General features: G+C 36.7%; 1 protein-coding gene across 9 annotated transcripts in view; it reads left to right on the top strand.

Annotated features, from left to right (window-relative positions):
- The window catches only part of RALYL (RALY RNA binding protein like), a 392259-nt gene that overhangs the window by 310675 nt on the left and 58055 nt on the right, over positions 1–23529 (top strand). For all 9 annotated transcript variants that reach the window (XM_042785888.1, XM_042785890.1, XM_042785889.1 and 6 more), the window contains 2 exons: positions 1866–1941; positions 22727–22759. In XM_042785888.1, the coding sequence (XP_042641822.1) occupies positions 1866–1941; positions 22727–22759 (109 nt within the window). The remainder of the gene's footprint in view (positions 1–1865; positions 1942–22726; positions 22760–23529) is intronic.

The raw sequence follows: 23529 nt of genomic DNA, 5'->3' as shown, positions 1-23529 counted from the left end.
TGTTATGTGTTGTTAGTGTCTGTAATAAATGTATGTTCTTTTTTTTCTTCCCCTAACGAGTCTGCCTTTTGCTCGTGACCATAAAGGGGAATTTTCTCCCCATCCCAGTCTTATCTTGAACCCCAAGCCTGGCTCTCTGTCCCTTCTTATTGCTGGAAGAGAAGGGAAAGAGAGTGGCTGTGTGGTGTTAGGTTGCCAACAAGGCTCAAACCATGACGTATACTTTTTTTGAAATGGTTCTACACAAAATCTTTTCATTTCAGGACCTTGTATAATTTTAAGCATATGTTCTTTTAACTCAAAATATAAAAATTAAATAGAAAATATGTTTAAATTTCTTTTAAATGTTTGAAGTATGAAATTGCCAATGGAAAAATTTTTTCCGTCAAAAAAATTAAGGTTCACACATTTTCAATGTTTCTGATTATTAAGAAAAGTCAGCTGGATTATTTTTTTCCACTTTGTGTGAAATAGAAGTATCCAGTCAGTAAGTTTTTCCAATTTGTGTGAAATAAAAGTATCCAGTCAGGAAGTCTCAGGATTTTACTGAAGCTTTTGATGTCAAGAGTAGCTTAAATAAAAATGTCTTGGCTTTTAGCATTCTACATTCTACACCTCAGTTTTCTACTTCTCTTTTCCCTCCACTACACTCAATTTCAGGTTAAACATAGACTTTACCAAGAACAGGCACGTACTTGAAAGTCTTGATCACCAAGGTAATTCCATGGTAAATGGGATGTGTTGTTCTGTCACAACAATTTTACACAGAAATAACTCTGATGATTTTGCTGAATGTTACTCTTTTGTGTATTAGTGAAACAGTGGAGAAATTTAGCAGCAGAATCACTCAGATGGCATGGAATTTGTTTCCTAATCAGAAGTTTTACTTTATCCATGTGATTTACTGTAATGTCGACTGTGCAACATTCAATCAGAGGAAGGGAGTTTTTTAATATGGGTTTGTGTTTATATAGACAGTTTTCTAAGCTCAGGCTAGATATTCTATACAGAAGGGTGTGTGCTTTTTTCTCCATAGGTAACTGTTATAAGCAATCAAAATGATGGACATGTATTTCCTGGTATATCTTTGAGTATGATTCAAAAGAAGTGAGTAATTTGAGAATCAGCATGACTAATGTCTATATAAACTTGACATATTTTTAAATTTCAAGGATAAATACACTGAGATAATGTAAGTGAACTTTCAAAAAGTGTGCACAAGATTTTTGGCATTGTTAAGAATTATAAGTACCTGTATAAGATAATGCATGTACAAAAATGGATTTTCTCTTTCTCCTTAGAATTTTTAAAGCCAGTGAGTTTTTATATTCAGAACTCAAAATAATAATAATACTAAAAAAATTTAATTGGGGCAGAAATTAGTCTCTTATTTGCTTTTGAAAGTCTCTTTTTGATTGGATAGTGAAGTGTCAGTTAAATATTAGTGTGCATTTCCCTAAATCATAAAGGGGAACTCTTCAGTACCTATATAGTCCTCCACAACAGAATTTGACTTGTGATGATAGTTTGTCTCAACATCTAAGTTACTATTAAAATCTCCTTCTGTAATAGAAATGTATTACTGGCTTCAGCTTCATGAGTGAAAACTCATGTATGTTTAAAAAATGTCATTTCTTTCTGTTACCAATAATTGACATTTTGTCTAAAATCCTCATGCATTAGGTAAGAATTTTTAGGGAAGTTTTATAGCATCAATTCAGAAGTGGTAAAAACTAGATAGGTGTTTTAGATATGCTGTCAATTTTCACTGTCTATTACTCATTTTCAATGTCTTGAAGGTGCCTTTGCAAATTCACTCTAACTTCCAGATGTTTGGCTTACTAATATCACATGTTTGCTTTCAGATATCAATATGGCAGGAGAACCAAAACCATACAGACCAAAACCTGGCAACAAGCGGCCACTTTCAGCACTTTACAGGTAAGTGAGATTTCTTCTTAACTTACTAGAATTCAATTTTTATTAGAAAAATTATGGTAACCTGAAATGTATTTATCAATGTCACTGTGTAGCCCATGAATGAGGCAAATGAATTTTTTTTCCATTCACACTTTGATGTTCATACAAAATATAATCAAGCTTCTGTACACACAAAGATGTTTTGAATGTGAGTAAAAAAAACTAGTATTGTAGTGTCTGACACTATTTGTATCCAATGACTCATTCCAGAGTAAAATGTTCTAACCTCTGGAGATGAAGACTGTTCATATGATGCCTGTCCCAAAAACCTAACTTAGGCTAACTAGGAGTAAGCCTAGCAAAACCAATGCCTGACTGATACTTAGATGCAATGATCACAATATGCACACAATGCCCCTCTTTTGGTTGGAAGCAAACACCAGAATCTCTGTTTGCTGTAAAAAAGTAAAATACTTCTCTCATTTAAATAATAATACAGGCATTCAAAACAATAGATTAAATCAGTTGGACCAGAATTTTATTTCTTGGTGAAATACCTTATGTTTTACTGAGGCCAAAAAGCTGGTGTCTGCCTCCTCAGTGTTCACAACATGGATGTTATTTGCCAATGAAAGAACAATCCAAAGGAAGGGGCTGCAGCTTTAAGATTGAAGAGGTATTACACATAGAGTCTTGTTATAGCAAAAAGCTATTTGAAAAGATGTTTGACAGTGACACGTATTTAGGATGAAGTAGAAGAACACAGTTGCCTTGGACATGTATTTTTCCATGGATTCTAAAGCCACTGGGGTTGTGCTTGGTGAATAAGTGCCGTAAGAACCCACCCAATTGCTATCTGGTGTCCAAGCTTTGAATTTAAATATGTATTGAATTAAGAAGATGTATGTTGATTTATTTGTTTATGCTTTGGTAATTTAATTTTCCATCCACACCTCCTTTTACTTTTTCTGAAGTGAAAGTGGAGGTGCAGAACAGCAGACTTTAGGCCCATACAAAAGTAGAATGTTTAACAAAATTATGAGGCATGCAATAAAATTATAAATCTGTTATTTACTAAGTCTACTGACAAAAGACTGGTGTGATGATTTGTGAAGTGTTTATTAACATCTTCACTTCTAATACTACAATCAATAATTTTTTGTTCTTTTTTTTGTTAATTGAGTGCTATTTCAATTTTTAATCTTTATGCTTTATTGCTTAGCTATGGCCTTGTTCTTGTGACTTTTTTATTTGCAGGGATCAGTGAAATAGCAAATAATTTCACAGCAACAGAACAGGTTTCTCACTGATTTTTTGTGTCAAGGGTGAAAACCAACTTCTAACAAGACTGGACTTCTTCCTTGGGTGTTCAGGAGAGTATTGATAGTGTCCTTCTCCTATTCCCAGGTGCCTTTTTTCATACAGCTTGTACAAACATGAAGAAACTCCCACCTTTTTTTCCAAATCAATTAAGCTTAGTGAAACATTACAGATTGTGAGGGCAATAGACAGACAAACATGCACACATGCATTTCTGCTCAATAAACTTCCCTTCTCATAAAAGTACTACAGAATTTATGCTCCAGATCCGTGAAAGGAGTTAGGATTGATTTCTACTGTGCATGAAATGCACATAGACTGGCTCTGAGACCAACAGATCAGTAGTGAAATCAGACACACTTGAGCAGGACTTTGAGAAAAGGCTGGTCTGGTCTGAAAGCTTCAGATGGAAGTTCAAGGGTGGGATCTCAGAATGAGACAGCCAGGTATATTTTAGCTCTAAGCCTGTGTGCTACATAATAATAATGTGAAGTTTTATCACATAGTTGTCCTTAGCTGAAGTGATATAAATATTATTTTTGGAGAAGACAACCCCCGTTTTATCATTACTTTCAACGGCAAGCTGGTAAACTTGTTGGCGTTGCTGGTAGCTATGGTCTACTGTGTCCCTGTGTCAGTATTTCAAAAGATTTTTGAAGATGTTCTGTGGTTTCTGGCATTTATATGAACTTCTATCTCTGAGTTTCTGAATGGTTTCTTATAAATACTTGTTCTACAGACAGGACAGGGGTAAGACAGAGACCTGTGAAAAGTTCTGAAGGAACTTTAAAGAGAAAAAAGATCTTATGTCATGTCCTTTCATGGATCTAGTACAGACTCTAGAAGATTATGAAAGCCTTTTTTGAGCAACTCACAGAAGCCTTCATCTGATGGTAGTGGAGAACTTCATTCAGTATCTTTTTGGCATAATAATATGTGAGGAGATCAAAGGCTTATAAAGACAACATTAAGAACATCTACTTATTTCAAAACACTGTACTGGATCTGGGTAGGATGGAGTCAATTTTCTTCATAGAATCCCATATGGTGCTGTATTTTGGATTTATTATTAAAACACACTGATGTTTTGGCTGTTGCTGAACAGTGTTTGCACATTCGCAAGGCTTTCTCTTTTTCCTGTTCTGCCTTCCCAATGAATAGGTTGGGGGTGGACAGCAGGTTGGGAAGGAATACAGCTGAGACAGATGGCCCAAACTGGTCAAAAGGATATTCTTTATCATATAAGATCTTGCTCATAAATAAAAACTGGGGAGATTTTTCCTTCCAAAGTACCTGTTGCTTGGACACTGTTTTGGCTGCTTGACAGAGATGGGAGGTGATTGCCTTTGCACCACTTGGGGTTTTTTCCCTCTTTCCTTCCCTCATTACACACATTTATCTTAACCCATGAGGTTTTTCACTTTTGCTCTTTTTATTCTTGCCTTCATCCTGATAGGGGACAATGGTAAGTGTGTGCTTAGTTGCTGGCCAGGGTCAACCTACAAGATGGAAAAAGTTAAAAGGGAAGTGTTTACTTTAGAGTTGATGTTGACTAAGAGAGGTATTGGTTAAAAATTCAGTTACCACAAAATACACTGCGAAAAAGGAGGACTAAGAGCAGTAGAAATAAGATAACGGATTTCAGAAAGGACAGACTTCAATGAGCTCAAACAAATGGTAAGCAGGATATCTTGGAAAGAAATTTTAGGAACAAAAGGAGTGCAGAAAATCTTGCACTGGCTGTGCTTAAGGTACAACAGAAAATTCTCCTGAAGCAGAAGTAGTAGAATAAAGTAATAATATCACAGCATAAATATTCTTTAACATCCTGAAAAGTGAAAAGGAATTGTACAAAATGTAGAATCAAAAGCCCACGACTGGAAGTGAGTAGAAAAGGAGAATCATCTAACAGGATATCAGAAAGGCTAAGGCACATAGTATAAAAGGCAACAAAAAAATTGTCATTAGAGTAACTACTTCTGTTTTTTTATACTGCTGTTACTTCGTGGGAAAGGAGAGCAGATAGTAGATTATTTAGAAAAGGCTTCTTTTGCTTTAACAAAAGAGTTTAGTTGACCAGCTGTTTAAGAAAATAAATTTTAAGCAGAGGGTATGGAATAAAAGAATTGGTTAACCAGTATCTGAATAAGTGAATTCAATGGAAATGGTACGATGAGATTCACCCTAGAGTGTTTAAAGAACTAGTTGAATCTGTGTGTGGACTATTAGTGATTGTTTTCAAAAACTTATAGAGGTCATGTAAGGTAGAAAACCAGTGGGTACGGGGAGGTCTTATACCTATTTCTAAAAGGAGAAAAACCCATAAAATTATCAGGTCAGCCCAGCTTTGATTTCCAGAAAGCTACTAGAACAAATTATTAAATAATCAATTTATCACCACCTAGAGGATAATAGGATGGTAAAAAAAATCAGGAGCAAATTAAGTTGAAGTAATATAGTTTCCTTCTCTGACAGGACTGCCAATTTAGTAAATAAAGACGAAAGAGTAGATGTGCTATACAGTCATTTAAACAAGTTTTGACTCTTACAATATGTAGAGTTTTCATAAGCATGTTCAGGTAACTTGGCCAGAAGAAATTGTCTTAAGGTCCAATGGAAAAACAGTGACTGTATGGAACATAGCAATAAGGATGACAACTATTGTTTGTTCAGTCTCCTTTGTTACAGAATTTTAAGGAGTATTTTGGGATATTTGAGACACATTTAAAAACAGTTTTAAAGTAAGCAAGTAGAAATGCTGCACGGGGTTGCATGGTTTTATTTATTATGAACTGCTTGAGGCTTCAAACTTGTTCAAAGTATTCAATATTTGACGAGAAACCTGCATCACACTTATAGCTGGATATGCAAATGAGTAATTAATACAGAGCAACCAATACCTATGATGTGTTATACCCACGTAATTTGCTTATGTGTCCAAGTCATTAGATCACTTTTACCTGAAATGGTACAAGAATACTTTATTATTCCTCAAGCCCTACTCCTCCCAGAATTCCCATTGGTGGCTGGGCATGAAGCTGCCTCACCTGAGATCCATCCCACTGAGGCATGTCCCGGAGTGAGGTCATTAGCAGGATGGATATAGTGGACAGATTAACAAAACCAAGAAATACTCAGTGAAATAATCTCTCACCATGTTGTCTTGGCTGGCCAGATTTCCACCCAGTGGTGGTTGATTTCCCACAGCACTGCCCGTCTGTAGCACACGGAGGCCCTGGCAAAGGTGTCTTTTTCATGGCAGGTTCTTTCCAAGTTGGTCTCTGAAGTGTCAGGCTTACAGTTCAGCACTCCCTGTGTCCTATTAGGTACCAGAGTCATTTCCCGTTTCCAACCACTTCTCCATGTAATGCAATTGAAATGTATATTCAGCATGCCTGATTTCACATGCTACTAATTAGCCATATTAAACAGCCTTTACTTTACAGTTTCATAAGTCCCATGGCCTCTGGAGGAAATAATTTTATTTAAATGTCTAATATTAATATACTGGAAGGAGATGCTCTTTTATTTACAGTGTATGATTATGTTTTTATATCAAAGTTTTATTTTACTTTAACAAAAATACTATCTCCTCAACACATTTTACTTTTATAATCTCCATCACAAAACTGATTGGATTATGCTACACATCTTGCATTTCCTTTGGTTTTGCAGTTTTATTTTATAGCAGAGGCTTAAAGAATTGCTTACGGTTTTTATCTACTTGCTCTCTGCTTCTCAGGTTTATTGTAAGATATCATTTATAGAGTTTGGTGTGGTTTGGTTTACCTCTCAGTCCACAGAGCCGTCCATTATTTTGAGTTGTTTTTCTGAGCACTCCTGGGTGCCTTTCATTTCAGGAGAAAGTGTGAAAGGCACAGCAATGGGCAGTGTGGGCCCTTCTTCCAGGATAGGAGGCTTCTTGAGATCATTCCTCCCATTTGAAAGCATGATATAAACTCAACAAATTCTGTGCCAAACAAGCATTACTATTCTATTTGAATACTGCATTATTTTGCATAATTGCTGCTGTAGTGTGCCATTGACAGTGTATTAGTAATATGCTTTAACCTACTGGCATATAATAAAAGTAACTGCAGGTATAAGGATATTTCTTGATTGAATATTGTCCTAGTTTTCCAACAGATTGCTTCTTTATTCTTTCTTAATACATTTGTGTGTCCATTTTTATTACTGGCTTACAATAGCCTAAAGTGTGCTGGGTTTTTGTGGTGCAGTTTTTGGTAGCAGGGAGGGGGCTACAGTGGTGGTGCCCTCTGAAAAGCTTCTCAAAAGCTCCCCCAGCTCCAAGTCAGACCCACCTCTGGCCAGGGTCAAGCCAATTAGTGACTGTAGCTGCACCTCTGCAAGAATGTATTTAAGCAGGGGAACCTGAGAGTGGGTTGGGACTTGTGAGGAGGAGTTGGGAGGAGGACACTTAGGCAAGCGCCAAGATCAGTGGAAGGAAGGAGGAGGAAGTGGGGGGAAGTGTGCCAGAACAGAAACTCCTCCTGTATCCTGTAGTGAGATGGCAGGGCCACCCACCAACACCCATGGAGGTCCGTGGTGAATCAGAGGCTAACCTGCAGCCTGTTGAGGAGCCTACACCAGAGCAGGCAGCTGAGCTTAAAGGAGGCCGGGACTCTGAGGGAAGACAAATCCCTTGCTGATGTAATTAGGTGCTGGGAGGACTGCAACACGCAGGAGTGATCCATGCTGGAGCAGCGTGGGAATGACTGCCTCCCATGAGAAGGACTCACACTGGAGAAAGTTTGTGGAAGACAGTCTCCCATGAGAGGGGAACCACATAAAACAGGAGAAGAATGCGAAGAGTGCATCCTGCCTTGAGGAGGAAGAAGCAGCGGGACTGATCATACCACCCATTCCCTGTCCCCCTGCACTGTTGGAGGAGAATAAGTAGAGAAATCAGGAGCAAAATTGAGCCCTGGAAGAAGGAAGAGATGGGGGGAAGGTGTTTTTAAGATGTAGTAATGCTTCTCAGTGTCCTATTCTGTCTGTTAAGTGTTGTTGTTATTATCTGAATTAAACTGGTGTTATTTTTCTTCCCCTAATGAGTCTGTCTTTTGCCTGTGACCCAAATGGGTGAGTCACCCCTCATTGTCCTTATCTCGATTCCTGAGCCTTTTGCTTTATTTTCTCCTTCTCATTCCTGAGGGGGAAGGGATGAGTGAGTGGATGTGTGGTGCTCAGTTGCCCTCTGGGCTCAAACCATGACATAAAGACACAGTCCAGACAACAGAAAATAATCTTGATCAATTATTTTCTAATACTTTATATTTGCATTAAATTGTTATTATACTTATTACTTTATTCTGCATACTGAATAAAAAAAAAATATATGCTTATGGAACGTAGCCCTTTGATGAATACATCATATTAACCTTACATAGTGTGATATTTCTTTTGAATGAAAGTGCTTCATTTTTATAGAAATATATCTTCTTGATGCTTTTGATCACATTCCTTCGTGAAATAATCTATTTTATTTCAGTGCAGTGGAATGAATCTGAGATGAGTGTTGCTTCATAGATCTTCTACTGACAGAAGATCTAGCTTCCATAAAACATTTCTAAGCATGTTTAAACAGAGATAATTTTAAGTCCAATAGGATGTTATTTACATTCATTCCATAAAATAATCTTCTCAGTGATCACACTTGAAGAAGTCATTACTTTGCATAAAAAATGATCATTTAGTCTGAAATTCTCACTTAAAATTCACAGCAAACAGTACAAATTTTGCTTGTGTCAAGAACTTAAGTAGCATTTTCAATTATATTAAAAATGTTAAAAAGCACAAATACAAAGCTACAGAATATCTAGTGATTCAGCTTGGTCTGGATTTTTGTTTTCTTCCAAGGAAATTACTAATATCATAAGTATATAAAAAAAATATCTGCTGATGGAAGGCAACACATGCAGCTCTGCATTTCTGAATTATGTCAGTGTAACTGCAATCGGTTTGGTCCCAGCAATGTTTAAAGAACAAATCTGTGAGGTCAGAGAGGTTGGGAGAGCCAGCCAAGGACATCAGTTTGCCTTTTCAGATGATCCAGAGAATGAACATGCACCACCTGATAAGTTTAGACAAGGGAAAGTGGCGAGGCATAGGAGTGTGTCTCAGTTCCTTAATTAACACTCAGGATAATCTTTGATTCTGAAGACAAATCACAGACAGAAAACGTTCAGAAGACCTAAATATATCATATACACTTGTCCTCTTATTTTGTTCATTTAGTCATATTATTCATAATCTGTGTGGTGAATCCACTAACAACTAGGACAAAAAAAACTTTTTTTTTTTATTTTTCCCCTTCACTATTTTAAAAATAGTGATAATTCCCTTTTAAAATCTATCTCTAGTCACTATGGCCAATATTCCTTCTCAGTTTATCAGTATATCCTAAATCTTACATTTTTCTCACATTTGTTTATATTAACCTTCACCAGAATTTTTAAACTATGGTCTTGACCTGGATTTATTTTAAAGTATGGACCTGCTCTAACAGAGGAGGGCCATGAAGATGATCAGGGGGTTGGAGCACCTCTCCTATGAAGATAGGCTGAGAGAATTGAGGTTGTTCAACCTGGAAAAGAGAAGGCTCCAGGGAAACCTTATAGTGGCCTTCCAGTAATTAAGGGGAACCTACAGGAAAGATGGGGACAGACTCTTTATTAGGGAGTGTAGGGATACAATGAGGGGGAATGGTTTTAAACTAAAAGAGGGTAAATTTAGATTTAGATTTAGATTTAATTTAGATAAAAGGAAGAAATTCTTTACTGTGAGAATGGTGAGACACTGGAGCAGGTTCCCCGGAGGTTGTAGCTGCCCCCTCCCTGGAAGTGTTCAAGGCCAGGTTGGATGGGGCTTTGAGCAACCTGGTCTAGTGGTTCCTTCCACTAGGGGGTTGGAGCTAGATGATCTTTAAGATCCCTTCCAACCCAAACCATTCTATGATTCTATGATTCTATGTATAGACTTATGGACTAGCACTTACTTTTGTTCCTATCTCCCCTCAAATTATTCTTTAGACTTACACAGTCTTTTCTCAGCTTGTTTTTTTTTTCTTTGTTAGAGGAAGCCAGTGACATCAGCCTACATGTAGTAGAGATGCATCCCTTTTCTCAACTCTACTTTTCCTCTTGCAGAAGCTGATATGTGGTATCACATCACTCATGTTGTTTTCTTCCACAAAAGCCCAGATACCATAACCACACTCATGCTCAGAGATTAGCAAGTTTGGAGAACAGCCTGTTCTCTTATTATTGCTTTTTTTCTCCTGGTGTTTAATCTTCTTTCATACTTTTTTCATCTTCTCTCAGACCTGAAGCAATGTACTATAGCTAAAGTAACTAATTGTAAAATCATCTTATTTTTTTCATGTTTTTTAATCACTGTTTATACAATGGAGCAGAAAACATATTCACAACCTTCTGATGGCATTGAAATTATTATGACTCATTTTTTATCCAAGAATTTGTGCTGCTAATATGAATTTAAAACTTTGGTTTATAATTCAAAAAGTAAATTCCTAAAAGAACCAGAGCGTTGCTAGTTTTGCCTGCAGGCAAACAGAAATAGGACTTTTAATCATTCATTCAGTTTAAATCTTAACAGTCTAAGCCCTGTTCTGATCATTTATTACATGCAAGACTTTTTCCCTTTATTACTGCATGGCTTCTTGCATTTCATTTAAGAAATAGTCATAATTTGGATTCAGTGTGTGCTAGCAGGAGGACAGTGTCTTCTAGATACTCAGATGTGTTTCAATTAGCTAAAAAAGATAGTGCATACAACATATTTAAAAAAAAAAAAATCTGAAACAGGCACCATGGCAAATTTTCCACATTTGAGTTTCAGTGAAGCAGTCATCATAGAAATAGCATCCAGTTTTGCAACCACTGCTGTTTGGTAACTGTCTTATTAACTTTATAGACATCTTAAAAGTAAGCACATAGGGTTCATGACACATAATAGAGACGGGCCTGTCCTAACATCACAAATGAACAGCAGAATTCTTCCTTTTCAGAAATTCAGTAAACCCTTGATTGCAGCAGTAATCAGAGATGGAAGGGAAGGCTGTGATTCCGAGCACCACTTTGTGGGCTTGTAATTAGGTATTGGTTCTCACATGATGTAACACCTCTAATTGTATAGGAGTCTGTAATTCAGTCTGGGAGCTGCTGATGTACTGCAAGGGCACAATATATGTGGATTACAAACAGCAATAGAAATATCATGCTGGGTTATAGATTTAGTATTATTTGAATAAATAAGAAAGGCTGGATAAATGAGAGGCTGTAACTTGTTATATATTTTAATGTATTATTAAAATATTGGAAGAAGAGATTTAATGTATACTTTATTTAAGAGAAAATGGATTGTTAAGTATGATTACAATAGCACTGAAGGCTTTGCTGAGTACAACATTGAGGGACAATTGCAATATATTAATATGCAGTTAATTATTAGCAACTAAATTACCTCACAAGTTTATTTATTGGTGAATTCTGCTAGTCTTGGAGTATACTGTCTGAAAATATGTTACTGAGCCTGCCAGGACCGGTACTTAGACAGCATTGTTGGTGCCTAATGTCCTATGTAAATTTTATTTTTTTAAAGAATAAGTTAAAAATTGCATGCCTTTTGGTAGAAAATGTTGCTGATATTCCCAGAACTTCTGGCAAAAGCATTGGCAGTTGTCGTGGTTTGGGCCTGGTTGGCAGCCAACCACAATGCAGCAGCTCTCTCTCCCATCCCCTCTGGCAATGAAAAGGGACAGAGAGCCAGGCTTGGGGTCCGAGATAGGACTGGGATGGGAAGAAAATTCCCCTTTATGGTCATGAGCAAAAGGCAGACTCATTAGGGGAAGAAAAAAAAGGACATATTACAGACACTAACAACACATAACAGAGTAGGACAGTGAGAAGCATTGCCACATCTTGAGAACACCTTCCCCCCACCCCTCCCTTCTTCCCAGGCTCAGCTCTGCTCCCGATATCTCTACCTCCTCCCCCAGTGGCACAGGGGCAGGGAATGGAGGGTGCAGTCAGCGCTGCCATTTCTTCCTTCATCTTCGGTGAGGGGAGTGTCCGGAACTTGTTCCCCCTGCTCCATCGTGGTCCCCCTCTCACAGCAGACAGTCCTCCACAAACTTTCTCCAACATGAATTCCTCCCATGGGCCGCAGCGTTCCCCACACTGCTCCGTCATGGGTCACTAACTTCCTCCGACTGGATTCTTTCCCATGGCTGCAGCCCTTCCCGAGCTGCTCCGGCGTGGGACTCCCCCGCATGCTGCAATCCTCCCAGCACTGAATTACAGCAGCGGGGATACCTTTTCCCATGAGATCCCAGCCTTCTTCATGCACAGAACCTTGATCACCTGAGCAGGAGCCACAGGCCATAAATCAATGTCTGCTCCACCGTAGATCTTCATGGGTGGCAGGGGGGCTGCCCTGCCATCTCACCACAGGATACAGGGGTGTCTCTGCTCCGGCACACCTCCCCCCTCCTTTCTTCCTCCGTTACTCCACTGACCTTGGTGTTCATGCAGCTGCAGCAACTCCTCCTCACAAGTCCCCCTGCACGTCACCACGTCCCTTCTTAAATACATTATCGCAGAGGCGCAGCCGATTGGCTCAATTTCCCAAACAGAAGTGGAGCTGACGTGGAGCTGGGGGAGCTTCGAGAAGTTTCTCACAGGGGGCCGCCCCGATAGCCCCCTCCCCTGCCAACAAAAAACTCCACCACTCACTCAACCCAGAACAGCAGTTTTACTGAAAAGTAACAAATGCATTTATAAAGACACATGAATTTATTATGAGTCCCAAGAAATGAGCAATTTCTAATATCTGTTGTCATAAAATTGTATGTTGTATATTTCAGTCTTGCAAGAGTGAGATCATTCTAGGAAACAGCGTGACAAACATGAATCATACATTGTCAGAGCAGTGTCCCTCCTGTAACTACTTTCAAGTGTTAGTGGTGTCATTGTGGGAAAAGATTAAGCCTCTACCCTTGGGATCCTCAAAGGCAATGCCTGCATTAACCTTCATCTATTTGTGACTGCAAATAGCCATGCAGTAAAATAGTATTGATTGTGTGCATTAGATCAGTCAACACTGTTTTCTTCAGCCCACCCTGATGAACTCACTCTAGACGTTTCTAGACCAGTACATATTGACCTGAATGTTCTTACTTCGATTTAAAGAAGAAGAGGGTCAGGTGACATCAGCTTCATGCAAAGAACAATTAAAGCTGTCAGAAAGAGGACTTTAAGGTAGATAACTAGGTACACTCTTACATTTTTTCAATATTCTTTCTTTTTTGGGGAGCATAGATTTTTGCAAAATTTAACAACTACTAGCATATCACAGGAAAAAGAGAATTAAAATTGACAGTGGTGGCATGGAGTTACTTTCATTCTCCAGAGCTTGTTTCCTTTGCTTACTTGAACAAAGGTACCAAATTGAGCATGTTTTCAGTCTGAGAAGGGGATCAGAGTTAGGAATGTTCTTACCTGAAGGAAAATGTGTTCTTATTCTTGATTCTTACAAGAACCTCACTTTGAATCTGAGCATTCATTTCTTCATGACTGGAAACATCATACAGATATGGTGTACCAATTAAATTCAGTTTAGCTTCCTTATCACTCCATTCGGCTTCAGAAGACTTCTCTTGGGTCCTGTGGGAAGAAACTGTAGTCCATAACTATCTAAGAAGATGTTCATAGGTAGAGTCTGAATTAATTTCTCTCCAAATCACAACTTAGTTTTTCTCAGACACACTTACCAATATTTATCTCAGCTATGAGAAACCATGCCACTGTTCATGTTGTCTTTGTGATCTATGGATTCACAGAGGAAAGTACACTATAGTCAGGTACAAATTATAATCAGCTACTGAAGTTCTTTTAGATGGATATGATACTATTTTTTAGTACTAGCTCTCTGAAAATATTGTATTATTATACAACCTTCAAATGACTCAGAGTTTTTGCATTTTCTTCTCGCTGTCTAAAATTTAGGCCACCCATTAATGAGGATTATTGGAAAGTACTTCCTTTACTTTCTTCCCCATACCTTCCTTTTCTACCACAACCCCAAAGCCCTTCCATTCCATGTGTATTCAGTATCCAACATGACAAAGTACATTTTTACTTGTATATCAAAACCAACTTTTGAATATGCTGATTTATGTTTCATCCTAGCCTCTTGTCATTGGGGAAATTATCACAGGGAAGAGGCAGTCTCTTTAAAGCACTTCCTCCCTGTATTGAAAGCTACCTTTTATTCACTTTTTCAACTGTCAAATTTTAGAGATAATTCTGGACAGATTAATCAGTCATGCTTTGCTAACTGATGGCTAAAGATTATCTGTCCTATTAATTCACGCGGAAAGAAATCCTATGGGCCCCTGGAACTTGTCAAGAATTTGATGATTACAAATTATATAAGAAGGCTCAGATTTTGCTAGGAAACTAGCTAAATTTGTTCATATGTTATGTACATCTGTAACAAAATTATATCACAGAGTAAGGAAGAAGAAATTTAAATGGATGAACATTGCTTTACATTGGGTTGACTTTGGAAACTCCCATAATATTGTATCTGGTTGTCAGTGCACAGTGCCAGCATGCTAGGTTAAACGGCTTGACATCAGGTACTACAGAGAGTATCCTATGCTGTGTTCCCTGAAAGCCTTTTCCGTCATAGAGTGCTCTGGTACTACCCTATCATGGGCTTAGATGCTAAGTAGAACTGGCTAAATATACTGCATCAATAGTCAGTGATTTTTTACAGTGTTTTTTTAAATTAAAAAAAAAAAAAAAAAAAAAAAAGTTTATATTTTTGTATATGTCTGTTTGTTGTCCAGACATAAAATGCTTAAGAATCATATGGTGTACATGCTGAGCCAAATATCCCATTCTTTTCACTTCAAAACTCTGACAAGGGTAGTCAGCTTTGTCTTGCAGAATATTAAATGAAGAGTAACTGCATTAGTCAAACCAAACCCAAGGGTAAGCACAAGCTCTCACAGACAGAAAATGCTCCAACCATGCTGTCTCATGAGGATGAACCATAATTTCAGTTTTCTGTATCTTCTGAAAGTAGGTAGCGTAAGATCCACATCACCTACAGATATACTGGGAAGTTAACTTCTTTAGGGTGCAATATTTTTCTCATGGGGCTGGGGAAAACCTGATGCTTCAAGAAGTGATTTAAGTTATTCTCAATGTTAAATAATTAACCTTGTCAGAAATCATAAGATACTAGGAAAAATGTGTCTTTTTTGCCAGTCAGAATGGGTAATGTGTTGCAATACTTTCACAAGAGACTAAATACATATTATATATATATTAAAGATTAGATAGAGATTTGCATATAGAAACTCTGGTAACCAAAAGGATTACCTTATTTAAGCAAAACCCTGTTTATCCCTAGGGTGTTTACTAGTGTAGTAGCTTACTTACTGAATAAATTCTTCAATAATTAGTAAAATTTAGGTTTAGTAAAATTCAGTTTTAGTAAAATTAAATATTCCAGTTGTGATCTTCAATCAGATTTGAATTAACTGATCTGAGAGTAGAAGAGATGAAACAAGCTGATTGAAAGACATTGCTCATTGCCACTGCAGTGATTCAGAGAAGCTAAAGAACGAAAATGCAGAAAAAAAAGAGGAACCTAAAGTATTTCTGTGTGAGTTGCAGCATCAGTTTTTACTGTAACATACAACATACTGATGCTATGGCATCAACTTCTGTTCCTCACATAGTATCTGTGCCTCAGGCAAGATGCTAGTAGTTAAAATAGGCTGAAATGGAAATTAACCTGAAACAGACATTGGAAAGCACATGTGTGATTTAGGACTGGCTCAGCAGGCAAGGATTATTTCCTGAATGCTAAAGACTTATTTCAAAATGGGAATTAGATGGAACCATCAAGGGATTACATGGCAAAAATGATGTCTCATATGCATGCTTATTTCAGTAGCCTTTGTACTTGGTTCCTCCTGTGTCACCTGGTGTTTGTCCCAGACTTTCATATTCTGTGACTCCAGTGAGGTGTTGCAGACAGATAGCCCCTCGGGTCTGCATATGCAGAAATTTTAGGTTTCTTGTCATGGCATAGAAAGGATCTAAATGACAGAAATTCTATCTCCTAGATCACTAGCAGGAATCCCCAGATTTGGAAGCATCAGCTCCAGCTGATATTTTCAAGATAGAAGTTCCTATTTCACAGAGGATATGTGGAGGACCTAATAACATACAACATATTTTATATGGCATTTCCACCACTCTAAAGCTCCTTCTCATCTTTTAAACTCTTAATTGCTCTCCTTTGGATTCTCTCTGTCCACCCCTATCCTGTTATAAAATACCATGCACAAAGCCAGCACAGTGAAGCAACTGAGGGATACACCAGTTCTAAGGAAAGATGCTTTAGTATGTCCCCACACTAAGCAGTACTCTGTTACTCAGTTCTTGCTCTCTTGAAGCTTGTTATTTTTGTAACACCTGGACAGTTGTCCTCCATTCCATGTACATATAAATTAGTTCTTGTTCTTAAATTCTCATTGGACTTTTTAAAATTTCATTACACTAATATCAGGCAATTTCTCCAATTTATCAAAAAAAAAAATCATTTTTTAACTCTGTTTGCTGGACTGTTTAAAAACCATTTTTTTCTCATCTATTTTACATACATAGTCCCTATTTTGTTGCTCAAATTATTTATGCAAACCGAAATTGAACAAAACATAGCACTGAGTGTTCCTAGTATTTAATGTGCCCCTCCTTCCCACTGGCATAATTCTTTGTGCCTGGGCATATTGAGTTTTTTTGGCATAAAGTATATTTACCTTGAGGCAATTAGACCATGTTTTCCCAGCTTGAATATGAGACTCTCATATAAGGCAATATCAAAAGCTTTAAAAATCAGGCTAAGTCTTACCTATTAACTGTTTCTTCTACCCACCAGGTCAGTTATCATGTCAAAGGAATAAGTACGAACTGGGAAATTACATTTTCTGTTTGCAGTACTTTAGTTTCCATCCATGGTTTGAGGGATGCATTTTATTTTGTACTACAATTTTTATGTTTCAATAAATAACAGAAGCATTTAGCTCTGTGAAATAGAACTTCACAGGACACTTATATTTTCATATTAATACAGTATTTGATATTATACTATAGTCATGAAAACTATATAGTTTGTGTTGTTTTTCTAACCGGAGTCACCAGCTGCAATGTCAAACACCAGCTGGAAGTGGAACTTATTAAATTTATTAAGAACAATTGTAAAAGTTGACATAAAACTATAAATTATTCATCCATACCTTCTGCTTCTGAAACACTACTGTCAGATTATATCTTCTATACAGTTGGTCTAACATTTATTTATTCCAGAATATGACAGTGCTTCTTTATAAAACTTGCCAATGTTTATAATCATATTTATGGAAGTTTCAGAAGTCAGAATAAGATTCTTCCCTAATTCTGACAATGGTTACTGATGTCCAGCAAATTATCTTGGATTGAATTATTTTAAGTAACATAAACCATTATAAATGGTAAGAAGGTAAAGAGAGAGGGAAGGGAAAGGGAAAGGGAAAGGGAAAGGGAAAGGGAAAGGGAAAGGGAAAGGGAAAGGGAAAGGGAAAGGGAAAGGGAAAGGGAAAGGGAAAGGGAAAGGGAAAGGGAAAGGGAAAGGGAAAGGGAAAGGGAAAGGGAAAGGGAAAGGGAAAGGGAAAGGGAAAGGGAAAGGGAAGGATTACCTAGTGTACACCAGCAATAGCTATTTTAGTCTCAGTAGATAGTGGAAGTTACATGAAATAATATTTCTTCCGTAAATTAAGGCATGCTTTAATTATGCCTGCTTGTATTGTATAGAAACACTGGGAGTTACCAAAAGGTATAATGCACATACTTTAAAAGGGAAAAATATTAGAGGACAAAATGTGAGCAATACTGCTTAAAAATTTCTGAAGGAAGATGTTTTTTGATCACTAATGACTGTTGATTTCAAACCATAGTCAACATGCAGAGAAAAATGCAACTCTGGTTGATTACTGTGAATGGCAAACTACCTCAGTTTCTTTTGAAAGGTCCCTTGAGTTGTCCTTGGTTATAATTTTAAAATTAAATTAATTGTCAAACAGGGTGAGCCATAAATCTGAATATTCTTTGACTTCACATATTTTTGCTAAATCTTTGAGCTGTACAGTACAAAGAGATAGTCATGCTTGACAGGTAAATAAGTCAGCCACATCAATCACACAAAATATACATTAACACTATACAGCCAATTCATCAAGCGACTGAAGTCTAAAATGCTTTTCAGTTGGCCTGACTTTCCTACATGGCTTGAATGAAAAACTTGAATTCTCTGGATTCCCGTTACAGGTATTAACTCTTCCAATCCCCTTGAAAATTGCAGTCACTATTCAACCATTTTACAGACAAACAGAACGTGTGATGTCAGCAACACACTCAGGTTATCCTTCTTGGGAATTCTGTTTCGAAGATTGTAACACAAAATGGTGACTCATCTAAAAAATTTTGGTTCCTGACCATCACTTTACCTGATTCAGGGTGGACAATTTTAATATATTAAAAAGTCAGAATAAGAACCCTAACAAATGCCTTAAATTCCACATGTTTTTCTTACAAAATCCTTAGAGATTAAATTATATGATCACCATGAGGAAGAATATATTGATTCATAATGAGTTTCCCTGGAAAATGTTTGGCTAAAATCCATTTGCTTGTGTACAGCGCTGATATTGTTTGAAATGTTATCCACTTTGTCCTGTAAATAGGTTTGGGGAAGGAGAGATGAGGATTCCTTAGCAAGAAATTATATTGATGTATGTATCTTGGTCCAGGCCTCAGATATAAAAAGGCATCTTGCCTGTAATCTTAATAGAACAATTATTCAAGGAAAGTGGAATTTACTTTGAGACCTTCTTTTCTAGTCACATTTCATTCTGTGTTTGTCTGCAAACCTTGAAAAAATTGTCCATCTATGTGTTCAGTCCCTGTCAAATATGGGATTTAGATAACTGGCATTAATATAAGCAAATTTAGCAGCAAAGAAAGTAATGAAATACACAACTATGTTAAACAGATCTTGTAAAATGACTCTCCAAGACAGGTTGCAAGGGGTAAAATACTAAATGGGAAATTTCTAGGGTCCTTACTTTAAACTGTGTGACAGTACTATAGCATAACAATGGGCATAAATTGATTGCCTCTGCCTGTTTGGTTTACAGTGACTGATTTTAATCAAGCAATTTACATTGTGTAAAAATCCTTTTTCCTCCTGCAAAAATTTATCCATTATATGTAGATAAGAAAGTCAGACCTTTCAGAAAAATCTTAGCTCAGATTCAAAGGGAAACACAAATTCAGTCTGCCGTGTCCCAGTCAGGCTACAGATTAACCTCCCTTCCTCCTATTCAAACTGATACACTGCCTTGACATTTTGACAAACTGAATTTTTCTGATGGGAAAATTATTTCAAGAAACAAAGAAAACTTCTGATCACTCCAGCTTCATTACCATTCCTACATAATTAAAACATTATGCACTTTGTTTACTGTCCAACCTAGTATTTCTTGCATGCTCAATACATTTTTGAAGGAAAGAAAATTTCAATTTTAACATTTTTCTTTAACGTGTATGACAGCCCTTCTCATATCTTATCAGGATTATTCTTTTTGAGATATTGTATTTAATTATGTAAGACTTCCTCAAAACTCTGGAGAATTTGGTGTATTGCAGTCTAGAAAAGAAAAGTAAAAAATCTATAATACATATTGATAAATGTCACCACTAAAGATGAGATAGGATGTTATTTTATATGGTGTTGCAGTTTTAAAACCTTTATATTAATTTGACATATACTGAATTTCCAATTTAAATAAAAAGCCAACAGATAATTGTATTCATTTACTATGAGGAACACTTGAACTAATTTAAAGTAATGCAGCAAATTACCTAAAACTATTTAGTCAAATACTAGAGAGAGGTCAAACCTAGGGCAGCACAATTTAAATCAAATTGAATTCCATCTCGAGAATGAGTTTCAAATAGTTTTTAATTGCAGTATTTTGTCCACGGGGCATTCTATCACACACTTTTCATTTGCAAGTAAAATCTACCAGAACGTCCTCATCAGGATAGTGTCAGGTCTCTCTTCATTACAATATTTCTGTATTATGAAACATGTAAATATGTTCTGAGGCTTTCTCTCATTGCTCGTTTTGCTTATAGTTAATCTCTCGAGCCAAACATTGGGTACTTCCCAGGTCTGATTCATTTCATCAAGCAGAAAAACAAGAAACAAAACCATAACACTGGTTGGGCTTTTCCTCATACACCCGAGAGAAGCTGCAAACATGGTGCAGATGTTTTCCTGTAATGGGTCATCCACACCAGGAAAAGCTGGTCTGTGAAGTTGGCACGGTGGCTGCACAGAGCCTGCAGAAGGATGCGACCCCGCTCGTGAAGGGTCCTGTCAATTTACTGCTCTCTGGCAGTACTGCCTAAGCACAGACGATGCCAAGCTAAGCATTTTTTTCAGTGCTATGAGGGTTTTGGTGTGCAGCATCGCAGTCTGGGAGGAAAAACACTGTGACAGCACTGGGACTGTCCTGGAGTGCCCCTGAGTGCAGGGTTAACCAAATTTGGTCTTTCACTCTGCTTCCAGGTACACATAAGGTTATCAGTGATCCCCTCTTCTATCCTTTTACTTCCATGTGGATCACAGCCTCAGAAAGAAATGGGAAGGTGAGGTACAGCTATGAGGACAACAGAAAAATTACTGTTTCGGACACATTTTGGCCTCTCCTCTAGCCTTATGCAAGTTGTCCTTACCACTGCTGGAAATCTAGCATCCGTAAATTAGATTTAGAGTACATCAGAAGATGCCTTTGTAAATGAAAACAGGTTCCTAAGTTATTTCCACTAGTGATTCTGGAAAAGAAGTAGTAAATACTTTGCAAAAAGATTACATACAGTATTTTTCAGTTAAAGACAGTCATATAATCCTTTCAAAATCACAGTGACAAGTTCATCTTTTGTACATACCCTTCAGGATAGATGGCAATAGCTAAACTGGTCCATTGGTTTGTGAGTTTTTTTGACAAAACATTTGTTAAATGAATAATAACCGCAAATGTATTTGCTCGTTTTTCTATGAAGAAGACTTGCAGGAAAGTTTCGTTCTTGAAATACTGTCAAATTATTCACAGTACTTTTGTTTACAATCAGTCCTGTCTACAGTTCTATTTCAGATATTTTGTTGTGTGGGACTGAATTGGTTTCAGATGGGAGCAGTCACCACAAGTGAAACAATCAGTTCCAGATATGACATACTTTGCTTTGTTAGAAACACTTTTCTTAAAGGTTACAAAGAGACATTAAATACCTGGGGGGGTTATTTGCTGTTCTTCCTAACACAGTACTTTCAGTGAAAATTAGCACAACAGAGAACTTTTGCATTATTTGTATGTCATGTAATCTCCCAGAATAATTGAGTTGTAGATTTGCTTTAAATATATATTTAAAGGACCCTGAAGTCACATGCTAATGGTCCTAGCAAGCAGCTGATACTAGTAAACTCACTGAAGCCAAAACACACTACAAAATTAAAAGCAGACAGTTGCAGGAACTGGAGCAGAAGTACACTACAATAACTTAGATGAAGATTTTAAAATCTATCCTGGTTTGTTGAAAACTACTAATAAAAGAGTCTCCTGTCAGTTTGCAAGTGGTGCAGCTCCTCACAGAGACAGCAGCAACATCAGGGAGTTGGAGAACAACTGGTTTTAGAACTGGACATTATTCTGGGTCTACCAAACCAGTGGCATCCAGCTCCAGCACAAAGCTGATTGTGGCAGATGTTCCACAAGTTCTCATGACAAAGAAATGACCATGTCGTACAAATAGAGGATGTGGTAAAGCAGATAAAATGGGTGTGAGAGCCCTCAAACCAGGAAAGTTCTTGTACCCATACTAAATTTTATGTTTAAAGTTAAAAAAAAAAAAAAAAAAAAAAAAAAAAAGTTTCAGTATCTTCCTAAATCATGGTCATCAAGAAAAAAACATTTTACATGAAAAATAAAAAAAAAAAGGACCAAGTATTACTTGTTCACTCTAGACTTTCCATGTAAAAACTTGCACAAGTCATCTGAATATGTGAAATTTTAAGGGCCTAGATGTGCTACTTTGTAAATATTTGATTTCTTATCTAAAATTCAGTTAGGTAAATGGTATTTTTTTCTGAGTTAAGCTCCTATCATAACAGATCAGACCTTTCTATTGTTAAATTGTGTATTGGTCACTGTATAAATTTGATACTGAAAGTGGCTGTTTTAAATTCTTCATATAAATGTTCTGATATACTATATATATATATATATATATAAAAATACCTAAAACTTCTATTATTCACTTGACAGACTTGAATCAAAGGAGCCTTTCCTGTCTGTTGGGTAAGTACAAATATGTATATTTCTATGGATATTTATACACTCAACTATCATACAGTGTAATTTATGAGATTATGTTGAGCATAAACATCCTGTTCCAACATTATGGTTATTTACTATGCCTGATCTTAGAAAAAGTAGTGGTTAGTCAATAAAGTCAGCAGTTGTGGATATCTCCCTTCTTTAAAAATACTAAGAAATATGTGTCACCTCTACTGACTAACCAAAATTTATGCTAAAATACATGTAGAAGTTAAATGTTGCATTGAAAGGTAGGAGGTTTATTATTTTGTTTTCACTGATCTTTCAGTCAGAAACCATTTCAAATATTGTCTGTTCCACTTGTCTAAGCCCCTGAATAAATAATTCATAGTTTCTTTTAAAACTAAAAAATATTGTGATACTTCAGCAACAGAAGAAAAAATAAATTCATAAAATAGAAAAATATCACATTTTTAGCCTAATTATAGATCACTACACCGATTCATGTATTACAGCTATTGACTTCATAGTCTCATAGACACTTAAACAATTCTATGGCCTATATATTAAAATTATTATCTCATCTTTCTAAAAACTTATTTTTAAATGTGACATATTCAGATAAAAAAGTAACATTCTTTTATAAAGTATAGACTATTATATATATTAAATGTAAGTATCTGTATTTTACTTCTGAGTCTGAAGTTCACTTTTCATGCACTGTTTTCCTTTGAGCTTCTTTCTTTAAAACTTTCCTAAGTTTCCTAACATTCCCATCCCCTGTTTTTCTT

Source organism: Tyto alba, unplaced genomic scaffold (assembly GCF_018691265.1).
Source record: "Tyto alba isolate M040663 unplaced genomic scaffold, T.alba_DEE_v4.0 Super-Scaffold_9, whole genome shotgun sequence".
Taxonomy (NCBI): Eukaryota; Metazoa; Chordata; class Aves; order Strigiformes; family Tytonidae; genus Tyto; species Tyto alba.
The sequence above is the reverse complement of the archived record's forward strand: the minus strand, read 5'-3'. Positions and strand labels throughout refer to the sequence as shown.